The sequence below is a fragment of the Danaus plexippus genome, chromosome 5 (assembly GCF_018135715.1).
Source record: "Danaus plexippus chromosome 5, MEX_DaPlex, whole genome shotgun sequence".
Taxonomy (NCBI): Eukaryota; Metazoa; Arthropoda; class Insecta; order Lepidoptera; family Nymphalidae; genus Danaus; species Danaus plexippus.
The window spans coordinates 8,258,453-8,275,738 of NC_083539.1; the positions used below are offsets into that span (position 1 = coordinate 8,258,453).

Below are 17,286 nucleotides of genomic sequence, written 5' to 3' on the forward strand. Positions count from 1 at the left end.
CGCTGTCATCTCAAATATAGACGAAACAAATATGGTTTCCTTTAGCTGTAGCACATGCTTAAGGACCGATATTTGTCATAATTATATACAACAGATTTTATTGAAATCAAACTTACACCTCATTGGTTGGTTTGTTTACCTTAAATCATCTTAGTTGTTAATATTATCCTGCATTACGAGTAATGTAGATTTTCATATGTGAGAATTCCTAAGTCTCAATTTAAATATTTTAACACATCCCCACTTGTTAGGACTAGTCGTTATTTCTTTGAAAAGTACTGTTTAACTTTCTTTTGATCATTTTGTTTTTTGGTGACGCGATACGTTTTTATAATAAATAGTGTCGAGTGAGATAAACATGAAATACTTGTATTGTTGACACTTTATTTAAATTAAGTTCATAGCAGCCGTGGTCGAAAAGAAAACGTGAGATGAAGAGGAAGGGACAGTTGACGGGTGAACGGCACGGAGTTGGTTTAATCGTTTAATAGTGAAGATTTGACGCTTAAAGAGCATTTGCACTTAAGTCGTCTATCTGTGTGGGACGTTGAGATACAAGGGAGGCTGTAGAAAAACTACCTAGTACCAGCACTCCACGATTATCATTTACAGACTGCCTTGAACTTTTTTAAAATACCATACATCGACATATAAAATAACGTAGAACATGTTGGTACGGACTATAAAAGTTATCAAATATGTAGTACCACACGAATTAACTGAGATTTAAGGTTAAAATCGCATAGACGAGGAAACAGCTCCTCGCCTCGACAAAATATGATCTTTTAATTAGTATTACTGTTATTTGCTATGAAAAATGAGTTTATCCCAAAAACCCGAAAATGGTAAATCAGCGGTTAGACAAAAGATAACCTGAACCCGCAGCGAAGAGTTCGATTCAACCGGAAAGTCTTGTGTGTGTGGTGGAGTTATGAAGGTTAGTGTACTTAGAAATTATTCTAGATGGTCCAATTACAATCAGTGCCGAGATATAGAGTGGACGGGTGATGGGAATGTATAAGGTTTATTGATAAAATATCCAGGTTTAGTTAAAAAAAACAGGTTCTCTTACGAGACAAAGTTACGGGTAATACGATCGAAAAACTTTGTGGTTTTCAACTTCTGCTACATCCAGCATTTAGTCCATACCTCGCAGACAGATTGCTATAAATTCAGATTCATAGCTAAACTCACTAAGGAAAAAAAAATTGAATCTAAACATGATCAGATCTTAATTCAAAAAATGATTTTACCGAACATTCAAAGAGTTGAAAGTTGGACAAACCAAAGAATACTTAGGTAGTATTTGGTATATTAAGACTGTCTTATATGATTATTTAATGAACAAAGTTAACATTTGCAACCAATATTAGTTATGATACACCATCTGCACAGTGCATACATGTTCATGCTATACAATAATGAACAGACAAACTCACCATTATACATATAAACGTACAATAGTATTTCTGTCTATTTTAGGTAACTTAAGTCGCGTGTATGATCACGGTCACTGACACGTGATAACCATCAGACCTTTATAGATAATACAATTATAGGACATATTTAATGGACTACACATTTCCGATAACATATAGTGTTTAACTGGTTTTTGTCTGTGACTTCGTCCGCGTGACCTTTGGAATTGGGAACAGAGGGATATGTATAAATTATAAAGTTTTAAAACAGTACATATGTTTGCCAACCGACATCTACAGCCTTCGTCTCATAACTTCAGATAAACTTACACATTGCAAGACGACCAACGCCCTTGGAGAATGAAGAAAAAGAATAAAAATAACGAAGAGTATCCTTATAATGTTTCACTATAACCCCTTCCTAAGATTTTGACTTGATGGAAATGGAACTACATAAGGACAATGCCTTTTCGCATACCTAAATATTTTTGAAAATCGGCCTCTAACTGAAGGAATAGAAACGTAAAGACAAACCGAATTAAAAACATCCCCTTTTTTGAAGTCTGTCAAAAAGAAGCCTAAATTATTAAGGCTTAAGACATTACATATATGAGAGTGAAATTCCAATCATAATCGATTCAGTCATTCAAAGGGATTAGTCGGAACAAACAGACATACAAAAAAACTTCATGATATATATATATATATATAGAAATGATGATTTTCTGTTTGAAATAATAAAATCACTGAGTCTTACTTGATGCATGTTGATCTGTATGTTGTTTTGGCTAATCCCTGAAAAGGCTGTTCTGATTTTGACAGGAATGCACTGACAGATACCTGATGTAATAAAGACTAAAGAAAGCTACTTGTAGCTTAAAAAGTGTATTTATTTATACTACTATAACATTTATATAACTATTGCATGTAGACAAAGTTACGGGCACAGCTAGCTAGTACTAACTTCTTGAGGCTTTCATCACCACGGCAATACGAAGGGGAAATAGAGGATCGATTGAACTGAAATTAGATTAACGTCTACCCTCCAAAGTTCTCGTAATTATTCTTGGTGCAAATTTCTTATTTCCCGTGAGGGTATAGATATTATTTTCGAACAACTGAACGCGGAACAAAATTCATGCATTTTTATTTGAAATTCTTTATGTATTTTTAATAATAAATACATATATATATGTATATGTGTATTTTATTATATTTTATAATATTCACAATACCCTGAAATGCCATTACATTAATGTTCAATTTAGTGGTATTATTACTAAATTTGGGCTTATTAGCACTGTAATATTTGCACCCCTCTTATTTTGATGTAGGGTGAGTGAGTGAGATACATAATCACCTTATGAGTAGGTAGAAGTCTTTCATTGACTTACAAGTTCCATACCACTTGTTTATAAACCTTCAAGACATTCTATCACATAGGTCATAGTGTATGCTAATGCTATTAAGATAGTTATGGTTATTATGTTCCATTTAAATATATAGTTATTTATAATAATAATTTTGATATTTTTCTATGGACTAATTCAGCCATTTTGAAAAAAAAAAAAAAATCAAGTAGAACCCCAAATTATATAAAAGATTTTATCTGAAATTTTTTTGAAAGTACATATGTATATATGTCCATGTTTATGTTATTAGTCATTTAAATGTATTGTTTACATTAAATTTACTATTTATTAATATCTGGTCAAAAGAGTTTGTACAACAAGAAGGTCTTAACACTAATTGCCTTTTCTCACAGTGTTCCTTTTAAACACAAAACATTCAGAATTTATATTCATAGTTCAATTCATAATTAGTATATTTATAACATTTTCCGACAGTCTTTCCATTACTGTTTATAATGTACAAGTTTAAGTAAAGATTATATATTAGAGACAAAACCTCTCAGCATTCAATGGATTCAATGTGAGTGTGCCGGGTCCATTGCATTGCCGTGAGAGGAGCTTCGAGAGTGCGTGGGACTTGCGACCCAGGTGTAGGTTTAAAGGGCACCTATCTAACGCGCGTTAAACGCTCACCTCCACCGTCCAAGCTCCTCTCTCTACCTTACAAAATTTGAAAACAACCTTTTAGGCTGCCTTCGAAGTAAGTTCCAAGAATGAATTGATATTAGTTCTGGACAGGCCCAGTTCTTTTAGGAGGTTGTAGAGAGATTTTCCCGTTATACCTCTATAAATGTTATTGAAAAAAAAGCAAAATGATTAATTTCCTAATATAACTTACCTTTGTTTACAAGTTGTCGGACAGTCCATTGGAGCTAACAGGAACCAACGATCAGTAACACTCTGAATGTTGAGCAAAAAAAAAACCTATATCAATATTAAGTATAACTATATTAAAGTAAAATACTTAAATTTTAACATAAACTGTGACCAACTAAGATAGTTAAAAATAAGCCAGTGATTAAATATACAGATGCTAACATGTACCCTGATTTATTTAGTAACTATGTTATTCAATACCAAGATACTAAGCATTCAAACATACTATCTTTCTTTTATTACTCTGAATAATGATAATGTGACTTGGCTAATCATGGCTATATGTCAAGGAGGTAAGCTCATAAGAAAGCCATTACAAGATTATTAACAAAAGTCAGGACAACAAATATATTTTAACTTACCTAGGACGGGAGGGGGCGCGGGGCGGGCGTGCTCACTGAGCAGCACCAACACCATCTGCCCCCGCCTAAAACAAAACCATTATGTATATTATATTCATTTTATAACTACAGAGTAATAGCTCTCTAATCTGTCATCTATATGACAGAGCATAAAAAGGATGTATATTGATCTAACCAGGTACTGAGATAATAATATAATGTAAATATATCTTTTCTTATAAGCTTGAATATCAATTAATTATATTCTTGAATAATAGTCAATCTGCTCGTCACTGGACTCACAGTCACATTTATATGTGTTTAGTGACAATGTGAAAAGTACGAATCAAAATAATATAGTACATGTCTAAAGAATTACTGTAAAACTAGAATGACGAGTTTGCGGTTTATTTAAAAAAAATATAAACGCTAAATTAAATGATAATAACAAGATTAAAGTAATTTTAATCTTATACGATTTGGTGTAGCCGCATATAATGATATTTTATTAAGTGTAGGTAGATTTGTTTTCATGCATACATTTATATTGAATTTATTGAGCGTGACTGAATTTCATATTAACGTGGATTATTCCAGTATAAAAAATCACACAGTATTCATTGTTTTAACGTTTACACTACACTTAAAAAGTTGTAGTATAGGTGACCACAAGTTAATTGTGACGACACATAAACTATATATTTTAGATATAAAAGCATTCATAGTTACCATTTCCGTGTTATATTTATACGATTTCACTCTTTTCTTATAAAAAATCCTTTAATTTCTTTTAAAATCATAACAAATCTCCCACCTTCAGCCGCTTGCAATTTTATAAAGACGCAGATAATAAATTGTAAGCATGAACTATAAAATATAGATAAGTTATTCAATTAAATTAATTTTAATTGAGTTATATTAAATTGAAGTATTGACTATGTTCCAAATAATATTGTCATAAAAATTAAATACTTTGATTAATTTTATGTTATAACTAATTGAGAATGTAAGTTGGATAACAGGTGTAGATAACATTTGGTTCCTCAAAATTTTGACAGAAATGTCGGTCTGTCAAGGTGACTAGATTTGAACATTTTGTAAATGTTCTAAAAACATAAACTTTAATTACATTTATCGTATTATTTATTAATAAGGTACCCTTACACAGCCTTCTATATATTTAAATTATTGGTCTCTATGCTTCCAAAATATATAAACAAAATTATTGTGATGTAAGAAGGCACATTCGTAGCATTCTTTCTTTCTACAAATTATTAAATCTCCAATTTTTTTATATTTATTAATGTAATTTAATTTTTTGTTCATAAAGTTACTTACAAACATTGTTATTGTTTTAGATGTTGAAGTATAGCGGATTAATGATTTTGAGGTTAGGTTCAAGAAATTTTTTGCGGAATTATTCTGCTACTGGTGCCACTATATTTAAAAATACCACCGAAACTTCTGGCACTGTCACTGATAAAAACGCGGAGGAATCAGCCTTTCCATCAAAGGAAGGCTCAGGTAAAATATACTTTTCTATATCCCTCAGATTAATTGTTATTGTATTAATAATTATGTTAGTCACTGCGTGTATTGGATAAGAAGCATTACGAAGTTGTTAAATATTTCTCGTCTCAACTTTTTTCATTGAGTATACAATTGAGGAGATACTTTTACATATTCAGTAATGTATTGTAATACTGTTAAGTTTTTTACATTTATAAGTATTTTTCATTCCAAATAGGTTTACTAGCAGCAGCATTTGCATCCTTAAATGAGGTAGAGGTTGACAATAGGAAACCTAGTCCGAAATCATTTAAGCAGAGCAAGACACAACAAATTGATGGTCAAATATCTAAAGCCAATGACATAAATAGTCTTCTACTCGTTGCTGAAAATCCTATTGTGTCCAGAAGACATGCTCTTAAGGTGTGTTCATATATTTATTGTATCCATACCACATACTTTAATGAAGAATGTATTTAATTTTTTCTTCCATTGCTGAATAGATGGTCTCAATATTGTCAGAATGGTCGAGCGCCAACAAGGTGAATCTGGCGGACTTTGAAAAGGATCCAAGATTCCTCAAACTCTGCAGGATCCTGGCTCGGACACCGGCCAGTCAAGCTATGAGTTCTCTCACTATGGCAGAAGATTTAAGCACAGTTCTGGGTATCACCGGAGATGATGAGGCGGCAAGGTTGATCGCGAATTTGTCGCTATCCCAAATGATAAAGGTGATTGTTTAATTATTTGATTTATAACCATCATAATATCAAATCATTATAAAAGTGATAAAATATTTTTTACTATACGGTTGTGTGTTCTAAGTAATAGGAATGAAAATTTTACTCAGTGTAATTTTGTGATAATTTTATATATTTTAGGTGATGAAAGCTCTACAACAGAAGGGTCGTAGGAGCACACCATTACTCCGAGCACTGTCGTTTAACATAACCAAACAGTCTGAGCAATTGGATCTAAAGAAATCAGCTGATCTTCTCTTCTCTATGGCTTCTTTGAACTTCCCAGATCCATTATTATTAGATAGGATTTGCAGGTATTTACTAAGTTATAAGTTTTTTCATATACAATTTGAATATTTTCTATTTATATAGAAAGTATTATTATACATTAGCTTATACAATATGAGAATAATTTAGAGTAGTATGTCAGGAATAAAATATAAATAGTAATGATGGAGAAATGACTATTTGTTTTAACTTGAATTTATCTATGAAGAGCACATATTGAAGTTTTATAAAAGTAATATTAAGTCACTTACATTTTATAAAGCCATAATATCTTCCAGTGATACAATAGACTGTCTGCCGTCAAACGAAGACAAGCCAGCAGTGATCAACTCAATCATAGTGTCACTCGGGTTGCTCAAACACCGTCATGAAGCTGTGCTGACAGCACTATCGGAGTGGTTACAGTCACACCGACACATATGTCGAGTTGGAGATATCGCATCAGCTGTTGTTACCTTTGCTACACTGGATTTTATACCGCCACAAGCTGACAGTATTATTGAGGTAATAAAATAATATATCATACTAGTTTTGTATCCGACTCCATCCGCTTCAGAATTAACCTTACAGAGTATAGTACATGTATAGTATGTGTCATGATATATGATACAACTCTTGGGCCCCAACTTTTTTGTAACTGCCCCAAATTTAGGGCCTTATAAGCCATACCCTGTTCTGATGTCTAAACTACATCACTGTAAAATTTTTACAAAAATTATTTGATGGTAGCTTGAAAGGACTACAAACAAGCGTACATAAAATTCTCACAAACTATCGCTTTTATAATATTAGGTATGTAGAAATATGTTGAAGTGTCTTGTTAATGATAAGGAATTGATTTAATGAATACTAACAAAAATATGTTCTGTTATAATAAAGTTTATCCAATGACAACATTATTTTGTCTTTGCAAAACTATGCCTAATTCCGTAGTAATAAAGTACATTTTTCAATCTTCCAGGCAGCATCTCGTCTTAAGGAGGAGGAGATGGCGAAGGCGTCGTCGTGGCTGGACCTGGTGTATGCTCTACTTATCCTGGAGAGGGTGGAGCAGCATCACCTCGTGTCCACCTTACAGCCAGACTTCATCGACAAGCTTCTATCATCTGGAGGTCGGGTTTTGAAACAAATGAAATAGTTCAAACAACGTGTGAACTCAGCCTTATAAAGACGGATTCACATCCAAAATTAATACGCACTTATATTATGCTGTTATATATTCCTCAATTTCTTTCTTATGATGTTTGAAGTTGAAATAGGTGTCGTATATTTATGTAAATGTCTTGTCCCAGTGTTAGCGAGACTAAAAATAAATAATGATTATCATTTTGTTTGACCCGAGTACAATATGTATTGCTCAGCGGCTTATATATTTTACCCAATTTACGTCAGTCTATTGAACGGTTCCCGGAAATTGACAAAATTTGCTCGGTCAGTCAGTCATTCTTTCAACAGTTTAAGATTAGGAAAAAAAAAATGATAGAAAGAAAAGAAAAGACAAAAGAAATGAAAAAACTATGATATAAAGTTATTTCCACACATAACTTATACTATATCCTTGTATTATAATGAAATTTTAATTCCAGAGATTCCAATACCATCACGTCGCAAGCTGATGTCCATAGACGCGTACGTAGGGCTCAAATTCCCATCAAACAAGATCCGCCTCGCTGAGGACATATCAGTGGGAGTTCCTATCATGCATACAAAGGAAAAGGTGCTTTATGTACAGAGCATTATGGACACATTTAAGAGTTTAGTCTCAGCCGAGACGTTCCTGAGACGGGATTGTCAGACGGGAATGGGCTTCTTGTATGGTAAACTTACTCTATTATAATTCAGTTAGTTACAGGAAAATACATTAATATAATATTTAAGAGTATTTTTGGACCTCAAATAGGGAGTCATTGATGCATCCCTTAAATAACTAAATAAGTTTCATAGGGCAAAGAAATATTTGAGGAAATTAACGGAGCCAAGAATTTAAACAGTTGCCTATTTTTATTGAACAGTGCCTTATATATTTATAAAATAAATATTAATTTATTATATATTCAGCTTGTTGAACCCATATACTTTACCCGCAGACGCTGAGTTCGCGGTGGACTCCAAATGCCATCCGGTGCCACTCGATAAAGTTGACAAAAGAAATGAGTGAGTTTTTATTAACAACTGGATTTAATATAATACTAGCTGTCATCAGCGGCGGTTCCTCATTTTAAATCCCCACTGACACCCATCATCTTCCTTATGAGAACAGTAAATGTCACCAAAATCCCTTCATCATAAATAACAGGACCGACGGACAGACATTCACATCTCGTCTGCCCGTGATCACGGTTGCTGAAAAGTAACCGAAACGTCGGGAGTATGTAGTTTTAAAATAATAAAGCACGCGTAGTATATCCGAAATATATGAGTTTCATTTAAATGGATAAAACTAAATGTCTTGATCTCATTATCCCTTCATCATATCTCACTCGGTGACAGTAGACCTCAGAACAATGTCCTTGGGAAATTAACCTTATTTGATCAGCATAACAAACACATAGTATTAGAAAATCATTATATATATAACCTGATCCCCAGCGTTCACCGGATAGCTGTGCTCGGCTTGGACTACCACGACATGAGTCGCGGGACCGCCCACCCCCTGGGAACGATACGCCTGTACGAGCACCTCCTCACGCTCAAGGTGACACGACACAGCATATAATTCTTGTCCGCAACTTAGTTTGTATGAATTTTGTTATGAGGAGTGTACATGAAACTATTATATGATAACTTAAAGACAGCGCCATCTGTATTGGTTCGTAAAAAATAGAAAGAGTCTAATAAAAAAAAAAATAATTGCGCTTGGAGTCCCTCTGACTTGAAGAAGTCAAACTTCGTAATGTTGAATGAAATGAATTGAATGAAAACAGGTCACAATTGATAGCCCGCATACGTTCGGGCACCAAGCATTCGCTCTAGCTCTGACTCCTCAACACCCCTCCCCCCGAGGGGCGTTAGACGTTTAACGCAACATTTTTGGAAATCGCAAAAGAAGCTTCACTTAATAAATAATACCCTATATGTTATTTTGTTACCTGAGCTGTAGTCTTGTGTATGAGAGTATCAGACATTCATAAATCCTCACATTCTTCATACAAAAATCTTCACAAACTTTTACATTAATAATATTAATAAGAATTTACTATAAAAGATCATTGTTATACCTGACATACATATTTATAGTATGATGATTTCTTCTCTTGCACTGGACAGTATGTGAACAAAGTAATGATTGTTATTAGTTAAAATATAATTATTTGTTAGTTTTATAATAAGATTGTTTCTAAAAAAATTGCTTAACTATGAAAGTGTCCAACTTTGCAGTCAAATATCTTAACATTGTCTCTTACTAAGACGAGATGTTTGCAACAGTAACTAATATTATACTTACATTCCAGGGTTACAAAGTACTTAAGATTCCGTACACTGAGTTCAACCCGAAGGACAAGTTGGTGACCAGGGTGCAGTACATAGAGAGCCGTCTGAAGGAACTAGTGAGACAGTCCCGGAGCTAGTGATATTTGTATGATAGTAATGAGACAAACAGTTGCAGATCATCCGACACACAGCATGTAGCATGTATCAGTGACGGTCATAGCTTGATATAAACAACGGCTGATGCCAGCGCATACATGCTTAATACTGTTATGTTATTTTTAAACAAAACAGATAGACAAAATACTTAAGTAAATAAATTATTTCATATTATTAAAGTTTTCAGTGAACAATCTATTAATAACCTTATATGTATATATATATTTTGATTTATATTAAACAAATGTAATTTATATAATATGTTATAATACATATGGAAACTGCTCCTTATTTGATATTAGGTAACACATTGCAACTGACACGCCGTTAGTGTGGAATAATATAGTACGAATGTTATTAACTAGCTGATGCCCGCGGCCTTGGATATATTAGTAATTTTTTTTTTTATTTAATTAGAAAAACACGTCAGTGAACATGTAGTGCTTTTATAAGTGCTGTTTAGTTTGTTTCACCTCATTTGAAGGAATGTATAGCAATTTTTTTTAGATTAATAACGTAAAACATTAAAAAAAGCGAACAACTGTTGTTTTGAGATAAAATTGTTTGGAATATAAAAGTTTTCACATTGGTTCTAATATAATATAAAATTAAATATATATCCTGCATACCAAAGCTTTGTGTGCATTTGGCGGTTACTTGATGAGATTTTTTTCTTGAATTCAAACCTCGCCTCGCACGTAGCTGTTAAATTTATTTGATTAGGGTATGTCTATTTTCAATTAAACACTATTCTTCAGTAATACATTATTTTACAGTTAGGATTTATAACTAGTTCATGAAACAGATTAAAACAGTTTTTTACCAAATACATATATAAAATAGTATATGTATAAATATAACAATCAGCTAAATCACATGAGATCGGATTGTGAAATTGGACTCTATGTATATGAAGATTAAATACAAAATTGGTTTGTCGCTCTTGTATGGTATGTTTGTAAGGGTGTGTATAGACGTGGCTGTTAATATTATTAAATAAAACAGAATGTAATGACAACAATGTTTTTTATTACTATCTGTAAAACGTGTGTTATCCTCCTTACGGGAGTATTTCTTTTCTTAATCATATTTCTCCCCTGACTGTAACCATTACAACTATAGTTAAAAATAGCACCTCCATTGTCATCATGACCTGAACCCCTTTGTCACGAATCTGAAAATGATTTGTTTTTTTTTTATTTTATACAAAAATAAATATCTTGATTATTACTGAATGTCAAATATTATGTTAGTAATAAAATGCATTTCAAACGCACGTGTTTTCTAATAAAATTGTTAATACCAACCTTATCGGATTTATTTTTTGGAAATTTATAATGAAAATTTATTTGATATATAAGTGTAAGTCCGCGGAGTTATTTATGTTAGTGAATATAGAAGCGTGTAAGAATAATTTTAATGATTTTTATTCAGATAATTAATTATTAAAAATCTATGATAGAATGCAACTTAATGCATTTTTTATTCAGCTGTAGTTTTAAATGAGGAATTTCCTAGTAATTATTATTAATTTTTTTGAAAATTTAATTTTTGCTACTACTTATTACCCAGTATATACCTACTTGGAGAGCCTGAGTATAGATAAAAGGAACTGAATTTAAACGATTATCTCCATGAGAGTTATCACCATAATCACCTGGTGATGTTCCTCAAAAAGGCGGCCAGGTACTTCATGACGTCAGTCACGACGATAATGGCCTTGGGTGTGGTGATGAAGGAGTCCGGAGGAGTGAAGATCAGGTGGTGACCGATACGCTGCTGGCTGCGAAAGTTGTGTCTACCCACGCCGACCTTACCGAATAGACGGTACTGGAACATACGATTATATAAAGGGGAATTCATCGACATAGAACACGTTGGTCGGTAACCAAACATAATTTAATACAGCTATCAAGTAATTCGACTAGATTTTGTCTACATTGAAATTTGATTTCTAAACTACTGCTGTCTGGGAAAACTTATAGTATAAGTAGAACGGCACAGATGGCGCCACTTGTAACATTAATGTCAAAATGTCAGGTTAAGCTCCGTTAAACATTCGTACACACGAGCCAGCTGGATATTGTATAACTATAATGTCACCTGTGCGTCTGACATGACGATAGGTTTGTCGAATATAATCCACACCACTACTTCGTTACACTCCGGCGACGTGAGCGAGCCGAGATATGTGAAGTAGGAGTCAGTGTTAGGGCTCAGCAGCTTCCTGGCGTTAATGTATGAGAATTATTTGATCGTAGGAACAATTGCTTATTATTCTGCTATTTAACAGAGATGTAAATATATATTATAATATATTTACATTATAAATATATTTACATATATGATGCCAGTTTTTGCCAGAAATTAATAACAATTACAACATTACCTCAAGTCCAGTAGTACTCCACTAACCCTGTCGCCGATCCTCAGTAATTGAGGAATGTGCTCCATCAGATCTTCAGTAAGCTCCAATTGGTTGTCAGTCAAATCAGCTTGAACCTTGGAAAAAGTTTTTATACAAATGAATAAACTCAGAGTTATTAATGCAAGTAAATTTCATAAAACAACAACAAAAGAGAACTTAATAATTTTATAATAAGTTGTTTTAATTCGTTGCTTTGCTCTTGAATAAGTTGGGTTAGTTATTTGAGTTCTATTTCCTATTTCCACCAGGGATCCTGACTTTCTTATTGAATTTAAACGACTGAAAATGATTGGTTATTTTATAATAATACTTGGATTTAAGGTATATATATTATAGTTAGGATAAGAAATTAAGAATGATACTTTTTAATTTTATATTTCGATGACCGAATAGGAAATGTATTGAATTTTTTTTATCAGGATAATTTTAAACCCTTGTACAATTTTTTATTTCTTACAAAAAATTTATAGGCTTTTGTAACGGAAAATTAACATTTCTATTGTTCTTCACTAGGATTACTTATTTCAACTTGTCGTATTTTTATTCTCATCGAGTCATCATTCATAATGGTGGAAAGGCATCGGATAATGGACAAAACATCGTCAAAATTATGGTTTTAAGATCGACTCAACATTTTTTTGAAAGTTTTTTTAATTTAAATAATTGAATACACTAGTATTTGAAATCAGCAAATAATATAGCTATGTCACTCATTATGTTTATGTTTACAGGACGAAGGATAATTGTCTTTACTATGTCATCTATTCTTGAGTTAAAACTTATTATTTGAATAAAAAATATATAATAAATCTATATTATTTTAATTTGATTTTGTTTATTTTGTTCATGGAAATGGGAAATGGCTTCGGCTTGATGTATAAATATTTTTATAATGATTAATTAACAGGGAATTGGTTTTAATATTATTCAGAAATTTACTTTTTTTGACATTTGCAATTTAAATTGTTTTTTTTATGTGACAGGTGGCAATTGAGCAGACGGCCTACTTGATGGGTAGTAGTGACAGTCGCCCATGGACATCCGCAACATGACTTATGTTGCGTATGCGTTACCAACCTTGGTTATTGAGGAAGAGGGAGGGGTGGGAATAAGGAAATGGCAGGAAAGTGTGGGAGCAGGGAAAGGGCAACCGACTCTCTCACTCTTCGGACGAAACGCAGCCATTAAAGACTACTTCACGCCGATCTTCTGTGAGAGGGTGGTACTTCCCCGGTCGAGCCAGCTCATGTTCGAGCTGCAGTAACTGCAGAAACCACAGCTATGCTCTACCACCTCTAAGGGTGTAGTGGTGTCCAAGAAAAGGCATTTTTACTTTTAATTTTTTTATTAAGTATTTTGTAGTCGTATTCAATCGAGTTCTTTACTAGTCTAGTTCATTTTGAGCAAAACTTTTTTTAAGTAGTATTCTAAGGGTTTTCGTTCAGATAAGCCTCATATTTTGATATTACATGCTTATGTAATATTGTTATCGCTTACAGAATATTGTCAATTGATTAAGAGGATCGATTTCAAAAGCAAAACAAATAAAAAACAGTTACTCACGTTGCAAAAGACAGATACAATTGCCAGGCCGTCCCGTTTGCTGAGAGCTTCCGACACTTTTAGGTCCGCTCGGACGTGTACGAAATGTATCTCCATAGGGAACCTGGTGGAAAAGTACTCTCTTTAAACTATCAATCATCTGTAGAGGCGGAGGAACTTAATTATTTATAATAACTTAGATAAATATCAAGGAGCATCACCCAACTTGAAAATTTTATTAGCGATTTAAACAATACTACTTAATCGGATTGTCCATATGTTATTATATTTTTTAGTTTTTCTCGAGAAAAAGGCTAACGATTTCGATGAGATTTAGATAGGACAGAGTAGGAAGTAGAAAGAGGAGTTGGAAATTAAGATATAAAAATAACAGAAGGTATTTTTTTATATTCAGTTAATTGAAGTTTTTAAAGTTTTTTCAAAAGATACTTATACTTACTTAACGCCGTTAATAGAGTGTTCTGATAGCCAGTGGAAGTGAAGTTGTTCCAAGCGATACAGATACTTCAAAGGACCCCCCGTGATGGTAGGATGCATGCTTTTCTGACCCTCGGTGCTAAATTGAACTGGTAATTATAATTATATAAGTCGCCTAGTAGTGTCAATTTGTAAAAATCGTAATAATTTACCCTGAATTTATCATTTTAATGATGTTTAATTAAGTAGAATAACTTTTCTTTCTAGGAACAATGTTACCTTAAATCTCAAAAAAGTTAATTTGGATTTATTAAAGAAAAGACATCTCTTCATTGAAAATAATAATTTCATTTTGTGAGTTTACGAAATCTAGTGACAGTGTACACTTATTGTTTACGGAAATTATTTTACTAAATAATAAAATACCTTGTATCCATTTTAAATACCACTAGATACATGTAATATTTCATAGTTCAGTTCGGGGCTGGCATAAATTTGAAAAACTTTTTTTTATGGACGACTGTTTTGGGTCTTTGAAAAAAAAAAACTGTCAGGCTTTAATGACATCTGAATTTGGATTAATTAAAAAAAGAATTGTTTACAACAACTGTTGCATTTATTGTTAATTTCTGTATAAATGTTTTGTTCCGCAGTCAGTTCCTAGGTAAGCATTTCAAAATTACATGACATTTGTGTATTATAAATTCAAATATACTAGTGTGGGGATTCAAGGAACTCACTGGTGTGTCCATTATTGATGCCGGATAGAAGTGCACCGTTGTAGCCGATGAATTTGAGAACTCCGTACTTAATGAAATCTCTGTCGAAGTCTTTGATGACGTCAGTTGTCCGGATGTCTATGGGCGATTGCCGCTTCCCTCCTTTCTGACAGTACCCCCCCGGCCAGGCGCTTTCGTCTTGATCGCGAATAATATATTAATTCAAGTGAATATCGAATTTAATAGATAACTTCGTTTAGATATTACGTACCGTCGTAACTCCAGATGGGACCAAATACAACAGATGGAGCCGTTAAATCTGGGTGGTAAAATAAAGTTTATGTTCAATTATAATACTAGTAATATTATATTGTCGAATTTATTTATTAAAATATATGTTAAATTTAAAAAATATGACTCTAAAATGATCTTCCTTAAGGATTATTTTTAACGCAATTGTGAAAATTCAAATAATTGTTCTTAATCGTGGAGTTTTACATGAAATTGAATTAAATTGCTGTCGAAAGTTTTACAACGTTAAAAAAATTTGGCCCTGAACTGTTTTCTTTTTGACCTCCGCTCGAGAGCTCTCACTCTAATTGGCACCAGCGTACTTAAAACGAAAATCTTACATTTAAAATGTCTTTAAAAACAAAATGCTTTGAAAAACCACTATCGCAGAAAAGTTTTCAGTAAGATTTCATTGATTTTTATTTCGTTAAAAGTTAGTAAAACTCACCGAAACACAACAGCGATAAAATCAATAACTTAGACATTTTGTTTCCAATAAATCACTATGATGCAGCTTGAATTGAGATCAACAGCCGACTGACAAAGAAAATTTTCAATCTCAATTGAAATAATAAAATAATAGAATGTTTATCAAACAAAGCTCATTGTTAAGTCACAAAGATTTCGTGGATCCAATAATCGCTGGGAGACAAATATTACTCGTCATCAAAAGTAAAGTAAACATTGATTTTGTTTGTGAAGACTGAGGAACATCTTTATTCTTTCACAGAATTATTCAGTAATCTGTGTTATGTTAAAACGAGACCTGAACAATTGCTTTCATATATCCAGCTCTTAATATATACATAAAACGATGATGATACTAAGATTATAACATATTTTCTATCTTATTATTTAACATCTGCATTTAAGGTTTAATATAATGAGGTCAAAGAATGGGTTGTATCGCTTGCTGAAAGGTATTTGATTGGAGCTTACTTCTGAGATCATCGTCTTGCTGTGGCGTAAGTTTTAGGTGATTTATTGGCACCTAGAAAACTCTCACAGTTCTTTTTTACCGTCCAGATCGCAGGTGAGAAGTCATATTAAAAACATCTCACTACAGGCGACAGATTTTTCAGTCTTTACAGTAGCGCGTCAGCAAAGTACATTTCTAATTATCTCCCTAACTGTTCTGTAAGTGGAAAGTCAGGCAGTGTATTATCAGTGTGTTATAGTTATCTTTTCCTATGCGCAATCCATGAGTGCATGCAAATAAATACATATATTCTTAGGATACAATATAATGTTCGTTACTTAATATAGAAATAAAAGTACATTATATAGAATATCAAAACAAATAACGGATATTTAAATGAAACTAATATATTTCGGATATACTACGCGGATTTTATTATTTTAATATTATTTTAACTACATAATCCCGACATTTCTGTTACTTTTCAGCAACAGTGATCACGGGCAGACGAGATGTGCATTCACATCTCGTAGTATATCCGAAATATATTAGTTTCATTTAAATGAATAAAACTTGCGAAAGTCTTATATCTCATTAAATAAAGAATAAATGGAAAATAATTGATGTTCATTATAAGCATTAAGCAGACAGTTGCTTTAACAGATAGTTTTCTTTACGTTGTTATATGAACTACTGCCATCAAAGAAATTAGTCTTCCGACTCCTTTTTCTGTGAGAATGTAATATTTCATGGAAAAGATCGACCTCTGATCCTTGC

At 32.7% G+C, this 17,286-nt stretch overlaps 3 protein-coding genes across 3 annotated transcripts in view; 1 reads left to right on the forward strand and 2 right to left on the reverse strand.

Moving 5' to 3' along the window:
* The window catches only part of LOC116769282 (adenomatous polyposis coli protein-like), a 36,303-nt gene extending 31,411 nt beyond the window's left edge, over positions 1–4,892 (reverse strand). The window contains exons 1-3 of the mRNA XM_061529397.1: positions 4,777–4,892; positions 4,069–4,133; positions 3,669–3,730 (exon numbers count right to left, since the gene is read on the reverse strand). The gene's annotated coding sequence lies outside the window, so the exon portion shown is untranslated. The remainder of the gene's footprint in view (positions 1–3,668; positions 3,731–4,068; positions 4,134–4,776) is intronic.
* A 192-nt stretch (positions 4,893–5,084) lies between these two features.
* LOC116768995 (FAST kinase domain-containing protein 4) lies at positions 5,085–10,551 on the forward strand. Its single transcript, XM_061528885.1, has 11 exons — positions 5,085–5,201; positions 5,406–5,571; positions 5,795–5,979; positions 6,060–6,287; positions 6,438–6,610; positions 6,863–7,088; positions 7,546–7,696; positions 8,171–8,401; positions 8,672–8,738; positions 9,174–9,279; positions 10,037–10,551. The coding sequence occupies exons 2-11, from the start codon at positions 5,406–5,408 to the stop codon at positions 10,151–10,153; spliced, it is 1,650 nt and encodes a 549-aa protein (XP_061384869.1). The 5' UTR covers positions 5,085–5,201; the 3' UTR covers positions 10,154–10,551.
* Positions 10,552–11,181: 630 nt separating this feature from the next.
* On the reverse strand, positions 11,182–15,510 carry LOC116768996 (carbonic anhydrase-like; the record flags this gene model as incomplete). Its single annotated transcript, XM_032659956.2, has 7 exons — positions 11,182–11,346; positions 11,830–12,002; positions 12,276–12,399; positions 12,562–12,674; positions 14,164–14,266; positions 14,603–14,729; positions 15,321–15,510. Coding segments are annotated over 7 exons (858 nt in total), but the record flags the coding sequence as incomplete, so codon positions are not given.
* Between the last annotated feature and the right edge of the window lie 1,776 nt (positions 15,511–17,286).